A 24691-nucleotide genomic window follows, 5' to 3' on the forward strand; every position below is an offset into this window, starting at 1 on the left:
CTAGAAGTGGGGAGGGCGTGTGTGTGGGGGGGTGCAGGGAATGAGTTGTGGGACCCATACCACTGGGGTTCCCGGTGTGTAAAAGACCGAAAGTAAAGCTGTCACAGTGGAAGTGGCCCTTAGGAGCTGTGGATGCTGAGATGGGCCACTTGTTTCATGGCTGTGATTGCCTCCTCAATTTCATGGTCATGTCCTTGGGGGTAGGGACTGTGTCTTCAACTTCTGTCTTTATTAGTAGGGAAAACCATGTCTATCTCTTGGAAAGCCAGCTCTGCCTCTGACTAGCTCCCTGACCTCGCGAGCCTCAGTCTCCTCATCTGTAAAGAGGCTGGGCTTGATCATTTCTGCTATACTTTCCAGCTCCAGTTGCTGGGTCAGTGGCATGAGGAACAAACAACTCTGCTCCCATTGCCTCCTCGTCACTGGAAAGACCTTCAATTAGGCCCAGCATTAGGTCTGATGCCTCCTCAGAACTCCCAGAGCACCTTTATGCCCTCCCTGAGGACTCCGGTCATTTATAGAAGATGTGAGGAGATCCATGTTCAAATAGCACCCCGTGCCAGCAGGGAAGAGAGCTTTGTGTTTCAGAACAGTCAGCCCAGGACCAAGTCCTTGTCTGCCACCTAGCTTAAGGGCATTACCTCAGTTTCCCCACCTGTAAAATGCTCATGGTAGTACCTCCCTGTCACGAGGCCTGAATGGGACCATGCACGTACAGGGGTTCAGCACAGGACCCGGCGTGGAGTAAGGGCTCAGGAGGTAGGAGTCACCGTTGTTCTTTTCAGTCACGCAAGATGGTGGCGTGTGTGACTAGCCCTGGAGAGCGAGGTGCTGAAAACACAATATGTTTATCAGTGGCTATCTGAATGGTGTACTGCGTTTCAGAGAAGATAAGCAATTGACTTGGAAAGCATAAAGGAATAAAACACTGAATATTTTGAGCCCCCAAATGTTTCATTTTCCAAGTTGGGTTTAAGGTGAAATTTCGTTCAGTGTTTTACAGTGTTAATGCTCCTCTTTTCCTAGGGATTCCTTGCCACCGGGGAAATCGATCCCTTAAACAGAAGATTTTCCACTTCCGTCAAACCTGACGTTGTAGTACAAGGTTTGTGAGCGTGTTTCCTATTCATATTTAACTGTGTAAAGCCAATGTTATTTTTAATGCCAAAGATTCCCTAGTTTCCTGTTCTGTTTAAAAAGTACGTATGTGTGCTTTAGCGTATATCAGTTCTGTGACATCCCTTCTATAACTCACTAGCTCCCAAAGGCAGCAGTACTCTTCCCAGCCACAAAGTTACTTTCTACAAAGCATTTGTTTTCTCGAATCTAAATCTTGATGGCAATTCGGGCACAAGTGATTCACTGAGCATCATTTTTCACTGCAGTTGTTTAAAAAGTAGAACATGACCCTGGTCGAAACTCAAAACCCAAGTGAAGTTTCACTCCTTCCTTCCTTTGAGGTCTGACTTCTCTCCAGAGTCGCAGGCCCGTATTTTCACCTGCCTCCCCTCCTGTCCAGCTAGCAGCTCTTCCAGAGACGTGGAAGGCCTGGACTGCGGCTAGCTCTGCCTAGCCTGGCGATTTTACCTCTCTGTGCCTCGGGGTCGTCGTAACTGCTGCCCCCTCACCGGGTGACCTTGAGATGCGCTGCGATTGTCACGAGGAGAGCCCTCAGTGCAGGTCCTCGCTCACCAAATCCCCTCTCCCTTCCCTCCTGGGGAGGGCTCCTGAGGAGCTCACGTGCCTCACAGAGCAACTTAGGCACCAGCTAATATCCGAGGAGGTTGTGTATGTGCCTTATTTCCTCTCAATTACACCATACATTTCTTTTTTACAGAGGGGGGAGGGGAGAGCAGGGGCAGAGGGAGAGGGAGCGAGAGAATCCTAAGCAGGCTCCATGCCCAGCACGGAGCCCGACATGGGGCTCGATCTCACGACCCTGAGATCATGACCTGAGCCGGACACTTAACCGATGGAGCCATCCAGGTGCCCTACGCCATACATTTCTTAAGGACCAGGCCTGTATTATTCTTGTAGCTTCTGTGTTGATTGACACACACCCACTCAGTAGATTAACAACAATTATTGAACAAATGCAAGGCAGTCCTCTTTGTGGCCACGGACTGGTTCCCTTGCGCCTGCCTGGGATGCGGCAAGGGGCCCTGCGGGGCATCATCCAGTCAGTACTGTGCTCCGGGCCCTCAGGGGCACACCCGGCGGGCACAACATTTTGACCAGACAGAAATTGTGACAATTAGAATTATCCTCCCCATCTTACACGTGAGGCTTCCAGGTTAGCTCGCTCAGGGCCCCAGAGCCGGCAGCTGGAGGCGCGAACTCCGTGCTGATGTCCAAGTGGAGTGACCCAGCCTGACTCCGCCCGCAGGCGGCGCTTACCCCGCACACGTGCTGCCAAGCGAGCCCTTCAATCACGAGGCCGCCTTGCCAAGCACAGGCTGGGGCCCACTGATGGGTCTTCGGCGGCAAGTGTTGTCTCAATGTAACAGAAGAGAACAGAAACGGAAGAGAAGATACAAGAAGGTCTGGCCCGGGGGCAGGAGAAGTACCGTTTCAGGAACTTGCCCGCACATGGCTGTATCACATCAGAGGCTCACAGGGGTCGGGCAAACCACTGCTCTAGAAGAGTCACTTGTATGGAGAGTGACCGCTGATCTCTGCACGGCATTGGAAGCTTCAGAAGAGAAAGATGTGGAGGGAGGCCACCCACCTGGTCCTACATGCTGATGTTCGCATTTGCTGCGATTGGCTTCCCCACAGGACCTTGTTGTGAAGCTCAGATATCATGGCTATGAAAACACTTTGAGAAAGTATCATGTGCTATGTAAATAAGGAGGTGGCCTTCAGGTCTCCGTGGCATTTATGTGTATTGTACATTCAGGGCCGCCGGCCTATAGGTACAGTGCTGGGGCTCAGTGGGCTACCTTAACAGTAGCCTGACCACACCCCGCACCCCCAGTTCCCTGCGGGCTCTACCGCAGCCGAACACACCAGCACCCACTCTCTGTGGCCGGAATGCCCCTCCACCAGTCCCCTTCCCAGGACTCCTGCCCTCTGCCAGAGCACTGTTCTTCTCTTAAAAGCCGCATTCAAAGCAGAACTGGTACAGGAGGTGCAGGGCTCCGAGTCCCCGCTCAGGCCCCCACATCCCAGGCATGCGAGTTCCCTGCCTGCCGGAGAGCCAGATGGCCAGCCGCACTTACCAGAGGTGGGGCCCAGGCCAGCCCGTTTGGGGTGCAGGGCCCGGCTCCGGGGTGGCTCTTCCCCCACCAGCCAGAGCCTGTGCTGTGCTTCTGGGCCAGGCTGCACCACCAGCCACCAGCAGCCCCACTTTCCCCTCTCTCTGGGGGGAGCGACCTCCCCGCCCTCTCCGTTGGTCAGAGCATCCCCTGCTAGCGCACACCACAGTACTGCTCTTTTCTGTTCCTTGAGAACAGGAGCTCCGGCTTCTCCTGGCATCCTCCCCCATGCAGAGCGGTTTCTGCTTCTCACCCCATGTGAAAAGAACACAAGACAGGTTTAGAATAAATGCATACCCGCCGGGAGGCAAGACATCATTTGAGATGTGGTAATTTGGCTCAGGACCTGTTGAAGACCATTTCTAGAAGTCTCTTATCAGACTGTCTGGTACACTGAGGGCACTTAATAAAAACACAGCATGGGGGTTGGCGAGGTGAGGCCAGAGAGAACTGGGAAGAGCGGCAGGACAATTGCTGTTATTTTCAAAGCCACCCAGTGTGTGGAGAGCATGCTGATGTGTATGTCATGGGCCAGAGGAAAGATGGGTCAATAATGTATTCTCCATGTGAGGAGACAAAGGGCCACAGTCTAATGCAGATGCTACGCTCTTATTCTTATTCACAGTTACTGTTCTGGCAGAAAACAACCACATTAAGGACTTGCTGAGAAAACACGGGGTAAACGTCCAGAGTATTGCTGACATTCATCCAATCCGAGTCCAGCCAGGCCGGATTCTTAGTCACATATATGCCAAGCTTGGTAGGTTTGGGGAAACAGCTGGGTGGTTTTGGCGAGGGGGCATCTTGGTTCTAGGTTTGGGGTCTGGGGGGGACGGATAGGTATAAATTGTGAAGAATTGGGCAAGGCACCAAAGCACGTGGTTTGACCTCTCTGAAGTGAAGAGGAGCTGCAGACGAACACGTTCTCATGCTCGTTCACTAGATGTCGCCCCAGCTTGGCTGCGCCCTTTGCCAGATCGGTTGTAAAACAAGGCTCCGTCTTTGAAAATTCGCAATTGGAACAGTCATTTGTGTCTTGATACGTTTCTAATTTTTATCTGTGGTCTCAGAAAATGCTCCTTTATCCGTTAAAATGGGAGGGGGAATTCTCTTTTTCTAAAATCTAACTTAGTAGGCTCAATATGAAATAAATTAGAAGTAAACATTAATAAAGTTCTATCAGTAGTTTTATTCCATATAGATGTTGAACTGGGTGCTGTCTATACATGCATGAAGAGAAGGTGGTGGGGTTTGTTTTTAATTCATCCCTGTCCCATTTTAAAGAAGGATCGATGGTATTAGAAAAACCAAACCCCGGAATGGGTTAACATGAACATAAGCCCAGTCTTAGCCAGAGTCGCTTGGATTACATGTTACCGTATTGACTCTCACTCTGATTTCTCTTTTGTTTTTCAAATAGGACGGAATAAGAATATGAAATTGAGTGGGCGACCGTATCGGCACATTGGCGTCCTTGGAACATCTAAGCTATATGTGATTAGGAACCAAATCTTTACTTTCACACCCCAGGTGAGCAGAGCAGGCCAGTAGCAAAGCCACATGCATCCTCTGATTAAGTTCCTTTTCTTCTTGGTGAGCTGCTGTGGATGCGGCAGAATGAGCATGCGCGTGCTCAGATAGCAATGGGTAGTGTGACACCCAGTACCTGGTACAATTCTTTACTCCCTGTAGGGACTCAGTACGTGTGGCTTGAAGCAGACTGAGGGTGCCATCACTTCCAGGCATGAGGAGTAGGAAAATTCGCACCGCATTCCAAAAGTGCTAGTTCCCTGTCCCTTGACTTGCCTCCCTCATGCCCCTGGTAGCAGTAGTCCCTCACCCTTGCTTGGGCTGTCTGAAGACTGGGGAACACACAGCCTGTCTGATTTTCAGGTCCCAACCTGCTTGACGAGATCCCGAATATACCGATTATAGAACTTTTTTTCAGAGTTTTTGGTTACAAAGGAAAGTAGCCCTGTGGAACCCAAACAAATGTTTTCCATCCATTTGGCTAGCTAGAAAGATCAGCTGTGGGCTCACTTCGTCACTGTGGGCATGGCCCCCCACCAGCCGGGCACACTGTCAGCCATGGGGTCCCGGGTCAGTAGCCCCAAGTTGTTCTTTCTCACCCTAACCCATGTTGCTCGCTTGAATCTTGTGAGTTATTTCCCTGTGTAGCAAATTTCATACCAGGGGCGCCTGGGTGGCTCAGTCGTTAAGCGTCTGCCTTCGGCTCAGGTCATGGTCCCGGGGTCCTGGGATTGAGCCCCGCATCGGGCTCCCTGCTCGGCGGGAAGCCTGCTTCTCCCTCTTCCTCTCCCCCCTGCTTGTGTTCCCTCTCTCGCTGTGTCTCTCTCTGTCAAATAAGTAAAATCTTTAAAAAAACAAAAAAACAAATTTCGGACCAGAGCTGAGTGTGGACTAGTCCAGAGGCTAGGAGAACAGTTTGATTTTCATCGGCACCAGGTGGTAGTGCCTTTAGTTCGCATTAACCAGACCATCCATCGGGTAAACACAGTCTCCACGTCTCACCTGCTCCCAGTGCCCTCCCTTCCCTCACTTGGAAATCCTCTGAGCCCAGCAGCCGTAGAATGAGTAGAATTTAAGGAGTTATTGATTTCCTTTCAGGGACAGCGGTGTTGGGCCAGGTGCTTAAACCCTCATCGGAGGAGCTATAACTAGATCTGGCCACGCACCTTTCCCTTCCATGCTAATGGAGCTGCGGCTCCTGGGCAGGCGACAGATCGATTTTTGCCTGATGGCAAGAGCCCCATGATGGGGGCGGCTTACAGCCAGGATTGAGCCTCTTCTCTGGAAACAAAATGCAAGGATTAGTGCTGCCGTGAATGACAGCTGGGGTTGTGTCGAGGGAATGAAGGACAGCCTTTTACTGGGCCTGATCTGACTTGCAGTTCACCGACCAGCATCACTTCTACCTGGCCCTGGACAATGAGATGATCGTGGAGATGCTGAGGATCGAGCTGGCCTACCTGTGCACCTGCTGGCGGATGACGGGCAGACCCACGCTCACCTTCCCCATCACCCACACCATGCTCAGTAACTGCGTGAACTTGATCTGCCTGATTCACGTCCCACGCTCACCTTCCCCATCACCCACACCATGCTCAGTAACTGCGTGAACTTGATCTGCCTGATTCATGTCCCACAGTTGCTTTGGGCCCTTTTCAAAATGTTTAAAACGAGTCCCATAGACAAAGCTAAGTACTGAAGGGGGATCTTAGCAGTTTGGTTTCTGAGCTTAGGAATCTTTCATAGTATTTTAATTAGATTGTATTGACGAAAATGTTTCTGCGCATGCCCCCAAAACCAAAAAGTATTCCCAGATTAAGTAAACTCATTTGTCTTTTTCTCCCCCACCCTTAGCAAATGATGGCTCAGACATTCATTCTGCAGTTCTTTCTACAATTAGAAAACTAGAGGATGGATATTTTGGAGGAGCCAGGTAATTTGTGATTTTTTTTTTTTTTTTTAAGTATCAGCGACCTTTCTTGAAAGTCTTTTGCTGCCCTTCTCCCACTTTTCATATCAATTACTGAACATGAGAAGCATGAAGCTTTAGACTAAAAAAGAAGTTAAATCCTACCCATTCACCCATGTGGAACTGGAATCGTCTCGAAAGCAGCTTTCCGTGGGTGTTGGTGAAGCTTTTACGGGTGCCAGGAGGCTTGGGGCATAGGTAGATGAACGTACCAAGTCTCTCTGAGGTGGCATTCTTGGATTGCATGTATGGGATGCTGTGCCTGTTTCTGGTAAAGGGCCTGGAAGAAAACACCCAGTGCCTAGGTCTGGCAGGTGCTCAGTAAACACTCCTTGAATTGACTTGAGTGTGCTGTCACCTGAAGAATAATTCACAGAACTTTATAAATTCCCTAGGTGGCCCTCAGAGCAGGGCACCTGAAGGGGCCTGCCTAGACCATTGTCCCCTCATCCTCAGTGGAGCAATACGTACTCCGGTTTGCAGGCCCACGGTACCAGATGCTCCCCGGTAGTACGGGTAAGCGCCTTGAATGATAGGGGGCTCACCTCCTGGGAAAACCGATTCCATTTTTCTACCCTCTGTTACAAGGCAGAGGTTTTCTCGATAGCATCTATACCCAGATCTCTCCAAATCCCCTGGAATATGCAAGAAGGGTTCTAAGAGAACCTCACTGTACAGCCGGCCCTGAGTGAGGTGTGACCCTTCTGGGCCCTGAAGTCTTCCATTGGGTCCCTGATAGAATGCCAGTTGCTAAGTGTTTGGGCATTGAAGTCAGCCGTCCTCACATCTTCCCACACTGGGGACCCTGCTGCCACTGTAATGTTTTTTAAAACTGTGGTAAAGGGGCGCCTGGGTGCCTCAGTCATTAAGCGTCTGCCTTCGGCTCAGGTCATGATCTCAGGGTCCTGGAATCGAGCCCCGCATCGGGCTCCCTGCTCAGCGGGAAGCCTTCTTCTCCCTCTTCCACTCCCCCTGCTTGTATTCCCTCTCTCACTGTGTCTCTTTCTGTCAAATAAATAAAATCTTAAAAAAAAGAAAAAGAAAACCGGTAAAATGCACATAATGTAAAATTTACCATCTTAGCCATTTTAAAGTGTACAGTTCAGGAATGTTACGTACATTCACATGGTTGTGCAACCAATCTCCAGGACTCTTTTCATCTTGCAAAACTGAAATTCTTTCCCCATGAAACAACAGCGCCCCCGTTCTCCTTGCCCCAGCCCCTGGCAACCGCCGTTGTACTTTCCGTCTCTAGGTGTCTCATCTGAGTGGACTCATGCAGTACATTTTTTTGTACCTGGCATATTTCACTTAGCCTGATGTCCTCAGAGTTGAGTGACTGTATTTCTAAGTGCTGGGAGTAGCACCTCTGCTCACAGAGCTTACTGCGGGGTTTTGCTGCAGACATGAATGGCCCTCATTCCGAGCTTCTCCTGGGAGTGTCCGCGAGACTGTCCCCAGCATTTTGCCATCCACATTTCCAGCGCTAGCACCATAACTGCACTTGACATGCACTTTTGTACATTTCATGTCCAGTTTGGATAAGCTACCACCTGGTGGATGGCATCACAGCCAAGAGAAAATACCATACACCCGTAATTAACTGCTTTTCAGAATAAACTCGTGAATTTAATCATTGTCAAAAAGGATACTGTCTGCAGCTAATTGCTCACTTGCAGTCCATCTTGTGTCGCTTTGTGTGCATCGTCTGATTGAGTCTTCACTTTGTCACGTGGTGGGCTGTATTCCTATTTTATAGACAATGGGCTGTAGGCTCAGTAGAGCAAGGTGCACAAGATGAATAGGTGCAGGAGCTCTGTATGAACACAGAAACCAGGCTCTGATCTCCATGCCGAGCTGAACGAGGGCTTAAAAATTTCAGGAGGGTCTCCTGTTTCTAGAGTATGGCAGACGACTCAGAGAACCGTGGAAAGAAACAGGAATGTCTAGGCTCCATGGGCTACCTTTCCTATTAAGTTCTTGATAATTAAAACTGAATCTCATTTTGGCTTTTCCTTAGGCTTGAGGGTCTTTAAAAAGCTGAGTTCACCCCGGATGCCAGACTTTCCCTCTGGACCCACCTGGGGTAGCTTGCTATCCTTTGTAAATTACTGCCATTCCACCTTTGACCTGACTCCTTTCAACTTCCATCAGAGAGAAACTTGCCATTGTCTTCTTTTGCACACTCCATTGTACCTCACTTCCTCCTGTCCCCAGTCTCAAGGCAAAAGAGTCAATAGAACGGGCAGGGCCCTAGAGGGAAAAAGATTTTACTTCATTAAACGAAAGGCTTTTCTTTCCATCCCTCAGGCCATGTTTCTTGAAGTAGTCCATTTGCCCACTGAAGCTCATGCACCCACGAATTCATTTGCATCCCGTGCTTCAGTGTGCTCCTTAAACTGTTTCTCTCAGCCTTTTCAACTAAGTCCTCATCTGCTGCTGGTAGCTCCAGATCCTATTGTCTTCTGCCTCCAGAGCTACCTTTTTTTTTTTTTAAGGTTTTATTTATTTGAAAGAGGGGGAGGAGCAGAGGGAGAAGGACAAGCCGACTCTGCACTGAGCTCAGAGCCCGCCCTGGGGCTCGATCCCAGGACCCTGAGATCACGACCTGAGCTGAAATCAAAAGACGCTAAACCGACTGAGCCACCCAGGTGCCCCTGGAGCTAACATTTTAAGAAGTACACAGTGGCAGCTTTCTGTACGGTGGCCCTCCCTCACGCTCCCTGAACCTGGGACCCCACACTGCCAAACCCAGCTTGCAGTTTTCAGTGGAACTTTTCCCAGCCTGAAAATGTAATAAGGCCACTCTGGGCACCTGCTCCGGTCTGGGGATGGCCCCCTATCACATTCCTTCTAGAAAGAACTTTGCCTTCTGAGACTGCCTCCTCCCATATACCTGTTCCTGGGTGACTATATTGCATGGTAGGTTTTGTTCTGGTCCAGTTGTTTTAGGGCAGAAAAACCCCCAAGGCTTGGTTTGGTTCTGGTTAAAAGTGGTTTAGTCAATCTGTTTTGTAAAACTTTGGTTGGTTCTGTAAAATAGACTTCTGTTTGTGTTGGGTTTGGGAGTAAGAAATCAGCATGATTCACTTTGGCTTTTAATATGCTATGTGCTCCCACTTTATACTTGGTATTGAATTTTTGTTTTAATTTCTTGGCTGACTACTTATGTGGGGCGATCTGCAGTGACGTATTTATCAATTCTGGCAGAAGCACCATCTGGTTGAAAAGTCTCTCTCTGATTCATAGTGGAAGTTTGTCCACATGCACCTGTACCTCTAACATAGTGTCTCCTTGGCAGAGTAAAATTAGGGAGCCTTTCGGAATTTCTTACCACGTCTTTCTACACATATCTGACCTTCCTGGATCCAGACTGTGATGAGAAGTTGTTTGATGATGCCAGCGAAGGGAGCTTCAGTCCCGATTCAGATTTGGGAGGGTATTTGGAAGACACCTATAATCAAGGTACGGCTTGGAATGCCTTGGCAGGTGGTTCATTGAATTTATTTAAACCTTGGCATTGTGATAAAATTGCCCCGAGACTCAAGCACAGAAAGTGATTGGTAATTAACATAACAAAAAGGCTTTGGAAACTTGCATCTATTAAAATGAATAAAATGCCAGTTTAAAAATCTAAACTGCAGAAGTGGGGCTTTTTTTAAACCAGAGGGACAAAATTTCAGGAATGAGGATTCTTGACAAAATATATTCTAAAGACAGAAACACAACTGCTTGAATTTTCAAAGGAATGGTAGAGTGATCTAGGTTTGGTTGGATATGAGGGATGAAATCCATCCTATGCATATAATATTTCTCAAACTGAGCAAGGTTTTGGGTTGAAGTGACTGGTTTTTACTTTTACATAGTACATGGAATTGGGGCTGGGCATTCCATAGTGCTTAGTTCACTCGTGACCAATTAAAACAAAAGATCAGATGTCCGCTGCTGGTCCTCAGGTTTTCATATGCATTCAGTTCATCTTGGTACGATGTGTATCTATCTATCTTGACCTATATTTTCTTTTCCTAGGATGAAGAGCTTCCAAACAATAACTTTATAAACATGTACATTATCTTTGTAAATGTCTTTACCCTCCAGGAGTGGGGGTGCAAATATCTATATCAAAATGTTGGCTCCCACTGAATCTCCTCAGCGCCACGTGCTACACACAGTCGCTGTGACACATCGAGAATATTTCTGCAGCTTGTTTTCACTGGCTCTTTCTCTTGCCTGTCCAGTTACAGAAAGCGAAGATGAACTTGACCAGTATATCAACCACCTCCTACAAAGCACATCCTTGAAGTGCTATCTGCCCCCTCTTTGTAAGAAGACAGAAGACAGCCATGTTTTCAGTGCCATCCACTCCACCCGGGATATACTTTCCGTGATGGCAAAAGCAAAGGGTTTGGAAATTCCATGTGCGTTATTAACTCTTTTTGGCCTGTTAAAATAACTTCTCAGAGTAATGCATGAGCATAATTTAAAAGTCAGAGAATTCTAGAAGACAACAAAATGCAGAGGTTTCCTGCCTCCACCCTCCCCTCCCCACTGACCCAGTCCTTCTACAGAGGGGCAACCACTTTCAACTGGCATTTACATATCTCTGCTTTTCTAAAACAATGTGTGTATCTTGCCTTCTTTTGATGCGTCGACTTGATTCAGTATCTGTTGGCCTTCTCTTATGTGGATGAGGATTCAGTTGTCCTAAATCACTACCCCTCTACTTCGCTTCCCATAACCTAGTGATGTCATTGTATTAAAGCGGAGTTAAATCACTATTCATTCTTTATATTATCGTATGTATGCAAATATTATTCTCAACTGAGCATTATAGTATACTGTGATTGTACTATCTTTATTTTTTGGTTTTTCTAAAGTCAATACTAAATTTAAAGTTAACTTTAAAAGACAGTAATACTATTAACTTTATTAAAGGTTGCTCTATCTTTTCATTTTGCTTTGCTTCCTTTCTCAGCTTCCCAGGGGCCCACAATACAAATTTCCACAAGGTCAGTCATATCCATGAGTTTGTCATTTGTACTACTTAGCTTCCACGAGTCTCCTTCTGTCCGGTTGATGGTTCTCCAGGCCCGTTGCATACCTGGCATCCTGAGACTTCTCTTTAATCTCCGTAATCTCTATTGCTTATCTCTTCAGTTGGCCTCCGTGGTTCCTGAATCTGGCATGTTCCTCTTCCTTGATTTCTTCCTCTAGTGGAACACATTCCAGAACAGTTTCGAAGGGTTAAAAAAAACAACAACTGGTACAATGGCAGAGGGGCAGGCACAGCAATGACAGCCCTCAACCTGCTCGTTTCTGAAGTTCACTGCCCCTTTTGCCTGCTTGCCTCCATGTCTGAGTTGTCAACTGTATCCTGGGATCTTCCCTCACCAGCATCCTGGAGAGTTTCTGGAGACTTCCTGTCTCCTGGGTTGGCTCTCCTATTTTCTGTGTCTCTACTTTTCCTGTTTCTTAGCTTACTCTCTTATTTTGGTCAAGACATCCAGCAGTTTCCTGAGAAACGTGGTGGGGAGAATTGTCAAGACTTTGCGAGTCTGAAAACACCTACAAATATTCTGTATAACCATTTGAGAGTTTGGGTATAGAATTCTAGATTGAAAATGAATTTTTCATCAGGATTTTGAAAGCACTGCTTCACTGTCCTTTTGTTATCAGTGTTGCTGTTGAGAAATCTAAACCCATTCTGATGTTTGATCCTTCACAAAAACTGTTTTTCTCTTTGAAATTTTTTTAGGATCTTCTGTGCTTCCAGGTTGTGAAACTTCAGTGATGTGCCTGGATCAGGGTCTATTTTCATCCACTGTGTGGAGGCTCAGTGCACCCTTTCAACCTGGAAACTTATGTTTTTCAGTCCTGTGAAGTTTTTCTGAAAAATTTCTTGACTCATTTCCTTCCCTACATTTACTCTGTTCTCTCTTGCTGGTACTCTCGGATTCCAGTGTTGACCTCCTGGAGAAGGCTTTATAGTTTCTCTTCAGTCTTCCATTTCTCTGTCTTTTGCTCTGTTCTGAGGGCTATTGCTTCAACTTTTTGTTCCAACCCCTCAGTTGAGTTTTTGTACTTTGGCTATTATGTTTTCAATCTCTGTTCCCTGAATTGCATCCATTCTTGTTTTGTGCATGCAATTCAATTTCTTACTACTCTAAGAATATTAATAGCAGGGCCTTTTGGTTTGGTTTTTACATTTTCTTTTCCCTAAATGGTTTCCAGGTCCCCCAGGTCAACATTTCCTGTTTGGGTTTTGGTCTTCCATGTTAGTCGTTGCTCAAATGCTGGGTGTTCCTTGGTTATCGGCTCACGCATGCCAGTCTCTCAGCGTGGAGGTGTGGCCCTGGGGGATTAATGGGTATAGGCTGGGTAGATTTCCCAGAGATAGTCTACAGTCTCTTTTGTGATCTCCTTTTTGACAGGTCAGGGTCTGGTTGCATGGAGCTGTTTGGTCGCTTATTCCACCTGAGGACTGTGCCCAGTCCTTTAGACATGCCACATGCCCTGCCTCCTGCTTTTACCCCTTCAAAGTGCCCTCTAGTCTTCTGTTCAGGTGAGCAAGGCAGTTGCCGAGCTGTATGGATTGGAGGAAGGTATCTAGGGAGCTCACTGCTTCTTACGCAGCTTCTCTCCAGTCTTCCTTATTTCTGGATACCCCTTCCAGACCCCCCAATTCTCGAGGTGTATGGGGCAGCAAGCTCCTGAACCTTCTAAGGATTCTCTGATCTAAACCTGACTGGCTGTTGGTTGTTCCCACTGCAGACTTGGGGTTTGGTTGCCTTGTGTCTGCTCAGTCCATTATCTTTCCTTCATCAGCTTTCCTGCTTCCAAAATGTCACTACTACTGTCTTCTCTCCCGCTTTTCCCTATTCTTGAGGATTTGTCTTAAAAAAAAAATTAGGGGCGCCTGGGTGGCTCAGTCGGTTGAGTGTGTGCCTTGGGCTCGGGTCATGATCCCGGGGTCTTGGGATTGATCCCCTGCTCAGCAGGAAGCCTGCTCCTCCTTCCCGCTCGTGCTCTCTCTTGCTACCTCTCTCTCTCTCTCAAATAAATAAATGAATAAAATATTTAAAAATTTTTTTAAAAATTAAAAAAATTATTTTCTGCCATGTTAGTGGGGGTTTGAGAGGAAGTAAAATTAAAACGTGTGTGTCCTTTACTAGTGTAACCTGGAGGTCTATAAGTGCCTTTTAAATATGCCTCATCTCTATTTGGAAAGCCCCCTATTCTCCCAAGGTAATATGATCTAGCCTGGAAGACACAGATGGCTTGATGAATAAGTACTGATAATGGTAGTATCCAAAGGTGGTGAAACACCAGAAGCTCCAACACGGGGCACTGGCAAAGTGAAATGCACACCGGACTCCGGGAGCTGGATGCCTTAATTACAAGAGGGCCAGTGACCTTGCTCACATGCTCTTCCTTCCCTGGTTCTCAGTCTCCTCGGCTGAAAGACAAAGGTCGGCCTCAGTCATTTCTAAGGCTCCTTTCAGTCCTCAGATGCTATGTCATTTCCCCGGAATTCCAGGAGGGAAAAGGGCAATTCAGCCCCTTAAAGCAAGATCCGTGTCCTGCTCAGTTCTTGTTCCCAGATTTAGCACATGATGTGGCTACATGGTACATTCTTGCTGATATTAATTAAACTAAGTAAGTAATCGTTCCTTCAGTTGGTTTGTATTGGATAAGGAGTAGCCACCGCACCTCTCAAAAGAAGTATCTTATCCTTCCTCCTCCTCAGAAGGGCTTTCTTTATTCTTTTGTTTTCCAGTTGTTTCCATGACTTTGCCAACTAAAGTTCTGAGTGCCCACCGTAAATCACTAAATCTTGTTGATTCTCCTCAGCCACTCCTAAAAAAGGTAAAGTATTTAGAATCACTTTTTTTTTTTTAAGTGTAATGTTTTTCAATGCTGGTGTAGTCCTGAGAACTCTTTTACATGGTTGAACTTGAAAGAGCATATTTTTTGATGTCTAGGACTTTGGGGATTGGAAGTTCTGGGTTTCATTGGGAACCCACACACTTAGTTGTCTGCAGTCTGCCTTGTGTCCATATCCACAATGCATCAGAATCTGTCACACTAGAGGAAATAAGCTAGCTCACTACCAGGCTGGGTAGATTGCCAGCCAGCCAAGGCTGGGCCATTTGCAGAGCAGGGTACAAAATGAGAAAAAATCCCTAAGGAGAATAAAATCTCAGGGTGTGCTCCACCGGTTCCCATAATTTGTTTTCTCTAGAAGTCTCCCTTGATTTTATCGCACATGAATAGAAAGATTCAGTGTCTACTGGAGAATCTTTTAACCTAACCTCAATTTTAGGTCATTTAAAACTTACATGCTTTTTGTGTTTGTTTTGCTTTCAAAAAGGTATTTTATTGCAATACAAGCTAGAGAAAGGCAGACCGGGTAGAAGCAGAAGACCGGTGTTGGGGACTGCCTGGTGTTGGGGACCACCCTTTGTGCTCTCCCAGTGGCCTCCTCCCTTCCCGTCCACTCTGGTGGGAACCACTAGCCCTGAATTCTAATACCAGGGGTTCGTTTTCACCTGTTTTTCAACTTTGCATAAATAACACTTATACATATTTTAACCTGTTCAGCCTGATCTCTTGCAAACATCGAGTAACACAATGATTCACTGATCAGGAAGAGTGAAACCTATAAATAAAAAGCTACAGGAGAGTCCCTGAAAGCCTGGAACCCAGCAGTGACAGAGTTCCAAGACCCCGTGTTACTTCCTGGTCTTCTAGGAGTTCACACGCTCAGCCCCTCTCCCCTGCTTTTTGGCTTTCGTGTGGCCAGGCCCCCGAAGAGGACTCCCAGCGGCCCAGAGATGACCAGGGTGATGTGGACTGTGAGAAGCTGGTGGAGCAGCTGAAAGACTGTGCAAACCTACAGGACCAAGCAGACATTCTGTACATTCTGTATGTAATAAAGTAAGTGTAGGGTCTTCGCCAGCTCGAGCTTGCTCTGTTCTCCTTGACTCTTTGTTCTAGTTTTCTTGGCCTTCCAGCAAACCAGGCCATGATTCACCCGAAGCATCCAGGATCACCACGAACAGACTTCTGTCCCCTTCTCTGCCTACTAGTGCTGGCCTCCTGGGATGAGAAGGCTGAGTGAGGCCAGGATCTCACTGCTTCCTGATGTTAGGCTTCTGTTTCAAATAGAAGGGATGCTTTGGTAAGATGGAACCCTCTTGGTTAGACTCGGAGGCACCGGGAGGGCCCCCAGAACTTGGCAGAATGTGCAGTGATTCATTTCCCTCCCTGCCAAGTGAGCTCTGCTACAAGACAATCCGGCCTGTAAGCATTCCAGGCCATACTTCTGGGGTTTTCTATCTCTTGACAGGGGCCCCAGCTGGGACACAAATCTCTCCGGACAGCATGGGGTCACAGTTCACAACCTCCTCAGCGAGCTCTACAGGAAGGCTGGCTTGTACCAGGAGTGGGGTTTGATCCGCTACATCTCTGGCCTGCTCAGGAAGAAAGTGGAGGTCCTGGCAGAGGTCAGAGCAAGCGCACTCGGGCCCTCCGTTTGTTCTTTCCAGCCCCGTGCCCTCTTTCTGTTACAAAGCTAGAGGCAAGCACCTGCTATTTGTAGAGAAAACCAGTTATCGAATACACGGATGCAACAGGCCCTCCTCACTGACCTCTCACTGCTCTTGGAGGGCAAGAAAAGGAAATGAAATTCAAGTTGATTAGTCTTGTTCCTTTTTAGCTGCAGAAAAAGGTTTACCAAGAAATAAAATGCTCTGTGGCCTGGCACCCTTAAACAGGGTGTTCTTATTTCAGCACATCTGCTGTACAGTCATGATTAACATTTTAACCCCGAGGTGCTGCAAAATCCAGAACTGCTTTCTAAGACATTAGGTTTCAGTGTTATGGTAAAGGTGATGGTGTCTGTTGGATGTGAGTAATGGGGAAACTGGCAACTTAAGACTGTAATGTGGTCATTAACCCTTAACATTGGCATCTTAGGACTCATGACAGCTCGTCTCCCTTGTGGAATAGCTGGGGGTGCAGTGTGTTTGCTATGCTGGGCGGGCACTAAATGCCCTAGTGGGCCCTGCAGAGCCCGGCGCAGGCCACAGAGCTCACAGGGCCCCCGCCCTGCCTGCATTGCTCAGTCTGGGGTCTATGTATGAGTTTTCAAAAAAATGGCACTGTGGGTCATAAAGTTTGTCAAGGCAAATTTATGGTCTTATTGGTGGTGACACTTCCCTGTTGGCTTTGCTAACCTCCCCCCCCCCCCCCCCCCCCGGCTATCACCGTGGCCCTCACCCTTTTCCCCGTGTGAGTAGGCCTGCACGGACCTGCTGTCACACCAGAAGCAGCTCACGGTGGGCCTGCCGCCAGAACCCCGGGAGAAGACCATCTCGGCGTAAGTCTTCAGCCTGGCGGCCTTACCTGGATGCGGCACCGCGGGGCTCTGGGGGGGCATCTGTGCCATCCACCATTCACGAAGAGGGTCGTTTTGTTTTGTTTTTTAAGATTTATTTAGTTGAGGGAAGAGAGAGCACGAGCCGGGGGAGGTGGGGAGAGCAGAAGGAGAGGGACAAGCAGACTCTGTGCCGAGCAGGGACCCCGATGCAGGGCTCTATCCCACGATCCTGAGACCGTGACCTGAGCCGAAATCAAGAGTCGGGTGCTCAACCGACTGAGCCAGCCAGGCGCCCCAGGAGGAGGGTCTTTCTAAAAACACTGTCGCTCGGGAGCTTCCCACAGGAAAATAAGGCTCTTCTGGAGAGGCGAGGAGGCACCCCTCCTAGGTCACTTTCATGGTGTGTGTGTCTTGATGTTTCTTCCTAGTCCTCTGCCCCCGGAGGAGCTCACAAAACTCATCTATGAAGCCAGCGGGCAGGACATCAGCATCGCAGTCCTCACACAGGTCGGGGCTGGCGAGGGGCAGGGGTCCCGCCACCAGCAGCCACCCGCAGCCAGTCTCTGAACCGCTGTCTCCACTTCTGTCTGCCTCAGGAGATTGTGGTTTACCTGGCCATGTACGTCAGGGCGCAGCCCAGCCTTTTCGTGGAGATGCTCAGACTCCGCATCGGACTGATCATTCAGGTGATGGCCACGGAACTGGCACGGAGCCTGAACTGCTCAGGTACGAGGCACGCAGGTGGACTCTTGGGGGGCGGTTCCCACCCCTCTGACCCTGCCCCGTGGGGAGCCTGCCCAAGTATTCTGGAAGCAGGGCTTCTGAGCAGGTCCTCTTGTTCAGATGCTGAATTTCATACGTCAGGGAGAATGAGGCACGAGGATCTTGTGCCCTGCTCCCGATACCTAAGTTCCTACGGTATCTCCTTGCGGTGAGAGGTCATCCCCCATTTCCTAACACCTCCACTGGGAGCAATCGTACCCATTTAAATATGTAAGTCAGCGACGGGACACATTCCAACATTGGGAATCATCACAGTGTGAAAAATTAGGTGCGCGAGTATTTAAACCACAGCATTTAGAATCACCGAGGAGTGGCACAGTTCAGCCCTGAAACAGTAGCGAGGTCATCCTGAGCAGGGACACCTGTCACAATGGCCTTTGTCACCGCCTCCCCGAGGCCCACCTGACTCTCTGTGCCACCAGCCCTGTGTCAGAGCCACTTAAAAGGTGTGTATTTGTAGGCGAAGAAGCTTCTGAAAGTTTGATGAACCTCAGCCCTTTTGACATGAAAAGCCTCCTGCACCATATTCTGAGTGGAAAAGAGTTTGGCGTCGAGAAAAGCAGTAAGTAAATGCTCTGTTCACATTGGGGGTGGCCAGAGGGGACCGGACTGGCGGGCCTGGGGTCTCCCGGCGCTGCAGTTGTGGACAGAATCCACGAGGGGCAGCTTCCGACTTGACGGGGATGGACAGTCCTAGGTTCAAGATTTCGGCTTTTTGGCCTCTGTGACCCCTCGTAGGCCTGCTGGTAGTGCCAGTGTTGTGTGTGCGTGCGCGCCCCCCTGCGCCCCGGCCCGCCACCTCCCTCCTCCCGCCGTAACTGGTGCACACGTGTGAGGAGGGGGCGACGTGAGTGGGGGGCGGGATGAAAGGGCTGTGTTTTCCAGGCTCCGGAGTGGACCCCGCCTTTGGTTTGGCTAGAAGCACTCGCAAGCAGACCCCCGATAATGTTCGGGGGAGCAGAGTGCTCTACATGCTCACGGCACCTTCTTGCTGAGTTTGCTTCACTCCAGCTTGCTCACTCAGTTTTGATCTGTACCAGAACCTTGTTTGCTGTGCTAGGAAGTATAATCGCCCGAGTCTTGGTGGAATTCTGTTCTCAAATGCTCCCTAATTATAATTGAAGCAATTATCATTTCTCCCCCTCATAATAAAGCAAAATGATTTGCAGACACATTGGCAAATTTATTTCATCAAGCCAAAGAAATGCCGTGTGGGCTGTCATTTTTATTTAATAAGAAGGACATTGGGTACTTCATATTTTTTCCCCAGAGTGCGCACCAGCCAGCAAACAAAGATGGCATCATGTAATCAGATGTGTTTTGGTCGCTTTTCTCCTTTCCTGAAGGAGTGCTTGAGATCCTTTTCCAAAAGTAATTTTCAGTTCTATTCAAATGCACAGTCCTTGAAATGTAAATTTGCAAAATAAATATTTTATGTGTTCCTGCTCATCAAAATAATATACGTGGTTTGACACACATAATTACTAAAAATTTGTTATTAGGTCTAAAGCTATAGATGCTTACAAAATTGAGAACAGAGCAATGTCACTTGAAAGCTATAAATACGTCTAATTGCAAGCAAGGCTAATTGCCGTCTTTTTACATGTAACATCATTTGTTAATTGTCTTCTGTCATTCAATTTTTATAAGTTAGGAAGCTCAGTCTTAGAATTTTGATTAAATCCTGAGATATCTGAGATGTTTCCAACTACTGCCCACCCTATACAGGCCCTACTGTAGCTTCTGGCTTTTCTTTTCTACCTTCCTGGTGTCCTTCCTTCCTGCTGTCCTTCAAATGTCGGTGTCCGTGGGCTCCTTAGTCATCTCCACTGTCCTAGGCAGCACCCTTCCCTCTGTGGCTTCAGTGGGGGGCGGGGGCTGGGTGGGAAGGCTGGGCACTCAGGGGAAGCTGCTCTGAGGAAGTGACCTTCGAGCTGGGTTTGCAGAGAGGGAGGCCCTGGCAGAGGGGAGGGGGTGGGATGGGTGGGAGCAGCCTGGGCAAATGCCCAGCCCCATGTAGCTGGCCAGGAGTGCAGCGCTGGGTGGGGGTGGAGGTTGGGGGCAGGTGGGACTCAAGTCCAGAGGGCTTCATCCTGAAGACAGAGCTAGGCCTGGAAGGACTCCGAGTGTGTAGTGACATGATCACACTTGCCTTTCAGAATGATTGCTGTGACGCAAGCACAGAGAAGTGGTTCGCGGGGAGGGGCGGGGCGCAGACGCCCCGGTCCAGAGGCTGCCACAGCAGGTTGAAAGTGAGGTGACGGAGGCCCTGGCCCCTCGTGTGCCGGCAGGGGGGTCTCCTCCGCCTGCAGCCCTTAGTCGGCTTGTTCTCCCCGGACATCCTCTCCAGCCCCAAGGTCCCTTAGTGGGGTGGTCTCAGTTTTCTACAAGGAAGGTGTGCTTTTGGAGAGGAAATTATTTTTTAAAAACCAACTGATTCATTAAAGTTTTTATGGCTGCTCTGGGTTTTTTTGCATGCTGCTTAAGTGATGTTCACTTTTTCATCCATTCTCTCGGGTACCTGTGGAGCATGTGCTATGTAGCAGGTACTGGTCCAGGGGCTGCAAACAGAGCGCTGGCCAGGGCAGGAGAGGCTGTCTTGTCCTGGAGTTTCTCAGCGAGTGGGAGAGAGAGATGTGGCTGAAAAGAAGCACAGGGCACGTAGTCCTCCCTCAGGGCGGATGCTAGTAGTTTCTAAGAACCACGTGTATGTTTCCCCTCCAGTGCGACCTATCCATTCCTCCACATCCAGCCCTGCCATCTCCATCCACGAAGTGGGACACACTGGAGCCACCAAAACCGAGAGGAGTGGCATTAACAGGCTGAGGAGCGAGATGAAACAGGTAAGACAGGACTCTTGGTGGCAGTGCCGGGAAAGAAGTGGTTTTCATGCCTGGGCTCACCTCAGAAAGTGCTAGAAACCCAGGGCCTGCAGGGTGCTCTTTGTATAGGATGTGAGATCCCTGCTGTCCTGAAATCTAAACACACTCTACCCAGATATCTAAGAATTCTGTGAACATTCCGGAAAACACCCTTACCCGTGTTTGTCTCTATTGCCGAGAACCACACTTTCTTGGTGGTGGGCCACAGCTATTCCAAAAGTAGAGTCGTGCAAGATGTCACTGAATCATCTCACCATGAAATGTGTCCTTCAGATGACATAGCAAGAAGAAGGTAGAAATAGAATAGAATGCTGATGATACCTGTGTTTGCCACCATCCATGGGTGTCTCTCTTCTTGGTTCACTTTTTACTTCACGGTACATTCCATCTGAAGTGACCCCCCCAGGACCGCAAGGCCGCAGTGCTTCGGAGTCCTCGTGTGCCGGGGACGGGGCTAGGACTTGACCGATCTGTAGGAGGAAGCAGAGCTTCCTTCTGACCATGACCCGAGTGAGAAATGAACTCAGATTCTCTTCTCCATTTCAAATGATGACTCAGTAGATTGAGTCCCTGAGGCGCCTGTGGGTCACACCCAGCAGTTGGGCCAATACTTCCCTGGATTTTCTAGAGGGTGATAGAAGTAGGGCATCCTTGATTTGAAACTGGCTTTTTTGTGTGTCCTGATGTATTTTTACTTTCAGATGACTAAGCGATTTAGTGCTGGTGACCAGGTGAAACATTGTCTTTTTCCGTCCTTCACGTGTGTGCTTCATGTTCTTTCTGGCTTGAATGTGGAGAGCAAGACCGCGAATATGGAGAGTGATGGCCCGGGGAGTGGTTTTGCCCATCAAATCCGCTTGGGTGGAGGTGACTCCTCGGCTGTGGCGGGCAGGCAGAGCAGGAGAGATGGCCTTCCACACGCCTTTAAAAAATCCATTTATCAAGCTTTTGGGTTTTATAGGATGATTTGTGAGAGAGGTGGTTCTGGGCTCTGCCTTGCCAGGAGTTTCTATGCAAAAAAAGGGAAGTAAGTAGGGGAAAGTAAAACGTGGTCATTGATTACATGAATGGAAAGAATACTGCTATTCCTGTCCTCACATTGCCCGGGAGGGGGGCGGGGGGACGGGTGTGGACTTTAACCCTGGAAGGAAAACAGTGTAAGGATACTGTTCTTTCCCAGTACCTTCGGGACCCGCTTCTTCCTAAGCACTCCTGTGACTGAGCAAGTGTAGAGGAGTTGTGGAGTGACATACAGCTTCTCTATGTTGTCTCTGCGGCTACCTTAGGCTCTTTCCAAGTCAGGAACCCACTTTCCAAACATCTTCCTTTGCTAGCCACTCGGTGGCACCATACCCCGATCGTGGCTCACTGTGGGTGACTATGGGTGGCTCCTTCTGCCTCCATTTAATACTGTCCTTGTATATTACGGGGACAAAATGATCTTCTTTGCTAGGTTTAGATTCAGCCAGTACAAGTTTTATATTTGGCCACTTACATCAAGGAAATATATTATTCTCTCTCCCAAATTTTAGAGATGCCTTGGCATTTTAAATTTCGACTCTCTTTTTGCAAGAACACCACGGGTGCACAGTTTGTGCTCAGGCGCTATTCCCATGCCAGGTACGGATACATTATAGATTTTTAGATGAGGAAATACTTGTTTGGCCAAAGGTCATCAGCCTTCTCTTACTTGTTCGTTTAATAAATATCTATTTAATGCCAGTAGGGGCCAGATGCTAAATGCTGGTTATGGGCAGGTATTTTATTGATCTCTACAGATTTTCACAACTCTTGACATAAAAGATTAGCATTTTGTGGCTAGGACTTTAGAAAATAGTGTCCTAACTTGATGAGACACCTCCACATAGGACTAGAATGGGGTAACGTTTCATACTCCCGAGAAAGAGCAGTTCCCAAGTCCTCCATGGCACGGAGCCCCGAGCTCTGTGCTGCCTGGTGCCTGGGGCTGTTCGCCTGGACGGTGAGTGAGAACTTCTGCCCGCCCGCCGCCTCTGCACCTTCTTGCCGCGGGGGTTCTCAATGCTGTTCTGTGCTCCCCCTCTCTGCTTGCGTCCTTTGGGGTCACTGCACGTGACTGAGTGGACTCTCTTTGTTTTGTAGCTGTTTTCTGTGAGCCAGGCCGTGTCCAGCAGTGCGCGTTCCTCCAAGTCTGCGGTAAACCACGCATCCCGACTGCCCTCCTCACCGCCTCCTCGTTTGTGGTGTCTGAGTCTTCTTGTTGCCCTTCTCGTGCACCCACCTCATCCCTAACTCCCACAGCTTTGAACAGGTTTAAGTGTTTTCATGTGACTGTCATTATGAAGAGGGTCTAGAAGGAAAGCCAAGAAGTTCTTGATTTGAGCTTTGTCCAGGAGCTTCTGGAACCTTCGGGGCATTGGTTCTGTGCCTTTCTTCTGAGCCGGGGTGGTGAGCCACTGCCTGCACGTGCTGAGGAGCACCTTATATTCCCAACACCCTGGCTTGGCTTGAGGCCCCAGATCAAGTGCAGGAGTAGGAAATATTCTAATGGCAGAAGCGAGTCTTAATCTTCCTCTTCAAAGTAGGAGAAAACCAGCTGAGTCATTGATGAGTGCGGCTGTAATTACTTTTATTTGTATCTAATTGTTGCCGTATTTAAATGGCAGTAATGAGCCCTATGGAATAACCCAGCCTAACAGCCTTTTCAAAATAAGATCCGATGAAGTCAAAATGAGTACCTAGGGAGAACTCCTGCCTCCTGCCCTGCTAGCATGCTTACCATTTGGATTTCATTTTTAAACCTTTAAGTTTGATGTTGTGCATTGAGAAATGAAGGTACGAGATAGTTCGGAACAAGATAACATGGAAGGATGAAAGTTACCCTCTAATGCCCTGTAGACGGGCAGGTTAGAATCCATCCTCTGGCAGAAAGCAGGCTGTGAGCTCTGCTGCGGGGAGGGGTGCGGCATGGCCTCGGCCCCCCCACCCCCACCCCCACACTGAGCCAGCTCGGCTTTCAGGTCCTCCGGCTCCAGACCCCCACTGGGAGCCTCTGTGAGCTGCATCTGCAGTCGTGGGCGGGCCCTGCCCCAGCACCTGGCTCTGGAAGGCCAGAATAAGGCCAGCCTCAGGCCAGGAGGTGGGAACGAGATGACGCGCTCCCTCTGCTTCAGCAAAGCCCGTGTTCTGGCTCGGCGCCGCCATCGGTCCCGGTGAGGATGGAGCCCCATGCTGAGAACAGGCGAACAAAGGGATTCAAAGGCACTGGTGGATGTACCGTCATCTCGGAGGCCCCACTACTAAATAAGGATTCCCAGCCTTTACTGTTTGTCTTTCCCTCCAGAGCAACCCCTCTCCCCCTTCCCCCATATTATGTGCTGCGTTGTCTGCGGCACCTGCAGTACGGGGAGGTGACCCCTGCCCCCCTGGGGCACGGTGCAAGGAAGGTGGGCACCTGGGCATTCATCGGCCTGGGGGCTCTCTCGCAGCCCTCCTGCAGCAATGCCAGAGGGCCTTGGTCGGGACAGCTGTGTCCCATGCACACTTACCACAAGCCAGGCGTGCTTTCAAGGTTTTCTGTATCTTCATTCAGTGAGTGCTCACGGCTCCCCGAAGCAGGTCCGCCTGTGACCCGTTGTACAGGGGAAGCCGAGGCCCAGAGCTAGTGTTCGGATGGATGCAGCGGTGTTGACTTGGGAGTCACAGCCTGACCCCAGGGCCCGCACTCTCCCCTGCTTGGTCTGCCCCGTGAGGTCAAGGTCCTTTGATGTTGTACTACCTCTCGAGGGCTGGAAGGAGGACACAAAAGGAGATCAGTAACCAAACCCGTACAGAATTAATCCAGCTTCCAGAAGTGGCCAGAGTTAAGCCAAGGAACTATGTTCCTTTCTGAGCAGTTTTGACGAGTCTG

The 24691-nt window shown here is 48.9% G+C and overlaps 1 protein-coding gene across 1 annotated transcript in view; it reads left to right on the forward strand.

The window, feature by feature from the left end:
- PHKA2 (phosphorylase kinase regulatory subunit alpha 2) overlaps positions 1 to 24691 on the forward strand; it is a 75150-nt gene that overhangs the window by 46074 nt on the left and 4385 nt on the right. The window contains exons 14-30 of the mRNA XM_044911841.1: positions 1027 to 1105; positions 3883 to 4017; positions 4678 to 4787; positions 6170 to 6314; positions 6642 to 6720; positions 10058 to 10221; positions 10995 to 11174; positions 14534 to 14622; positions 15560 to 15693; positions 16106 to 16262; positions 17058 to 17137; positions 17566 to 17644; positions 17734 to 17863; positions 18381 to 18482; positions 20645 to 20763; positions 21504 to 21533; positions 22924 to 22977. Coding sequence (XP_044767776.1) covers positions 1027 to 1105; positions 3883 to 4017; positions 4678 to 4787; positions 6170 to 6314; positions 6642 to 6720; positions 10058 to 10221; positions 10995 to 11174; positions 14534 to 14622; positions 15560 to 15693; positions 16106 to 16262; positions 17058 to 17137; positions 17566 to 17644; positions 17734 to 17863; positions 18381 to 18482; positions 20645 to 20763; positions 21504 to 21533; positions 22924 to 22977 — 1866 coding nt within the window. The remainder of the gene's footprint in view (positions 1 to 1026; positions 1106 to 3882; positions 4018 to 4677; positions 4788 to 6169; positions 6315 to 6641; positions 6721 to 10057; positions 10222 to 10994; positions 11175 to 14533; positions 14623 to 15559; positions 15694 to 16105; positions 16263 to 17057; positions 17138 to 17565; positions 17645 to 17733; positions 17864 to 18380; positions 18483 to 20644; positions 20764 to 21503; positions 21534 to 22923; positions 22978 to 24691) is intronic.

Source organism: Neomonachus schauinslandi, chromosome X (assembly GCF_002201575.2).
Source record: "Neomonachus schauinslandi chromosome X, ASM220157v2, whole genome shotgun sequence".
In the NCBI taxonomy this organism is placed as follows: Eukaryota; Metazoa; Chordata; class Mammalia; order Carnivora; family Phocidae; genus Neomonachus; species Neomonachus schauinslandi.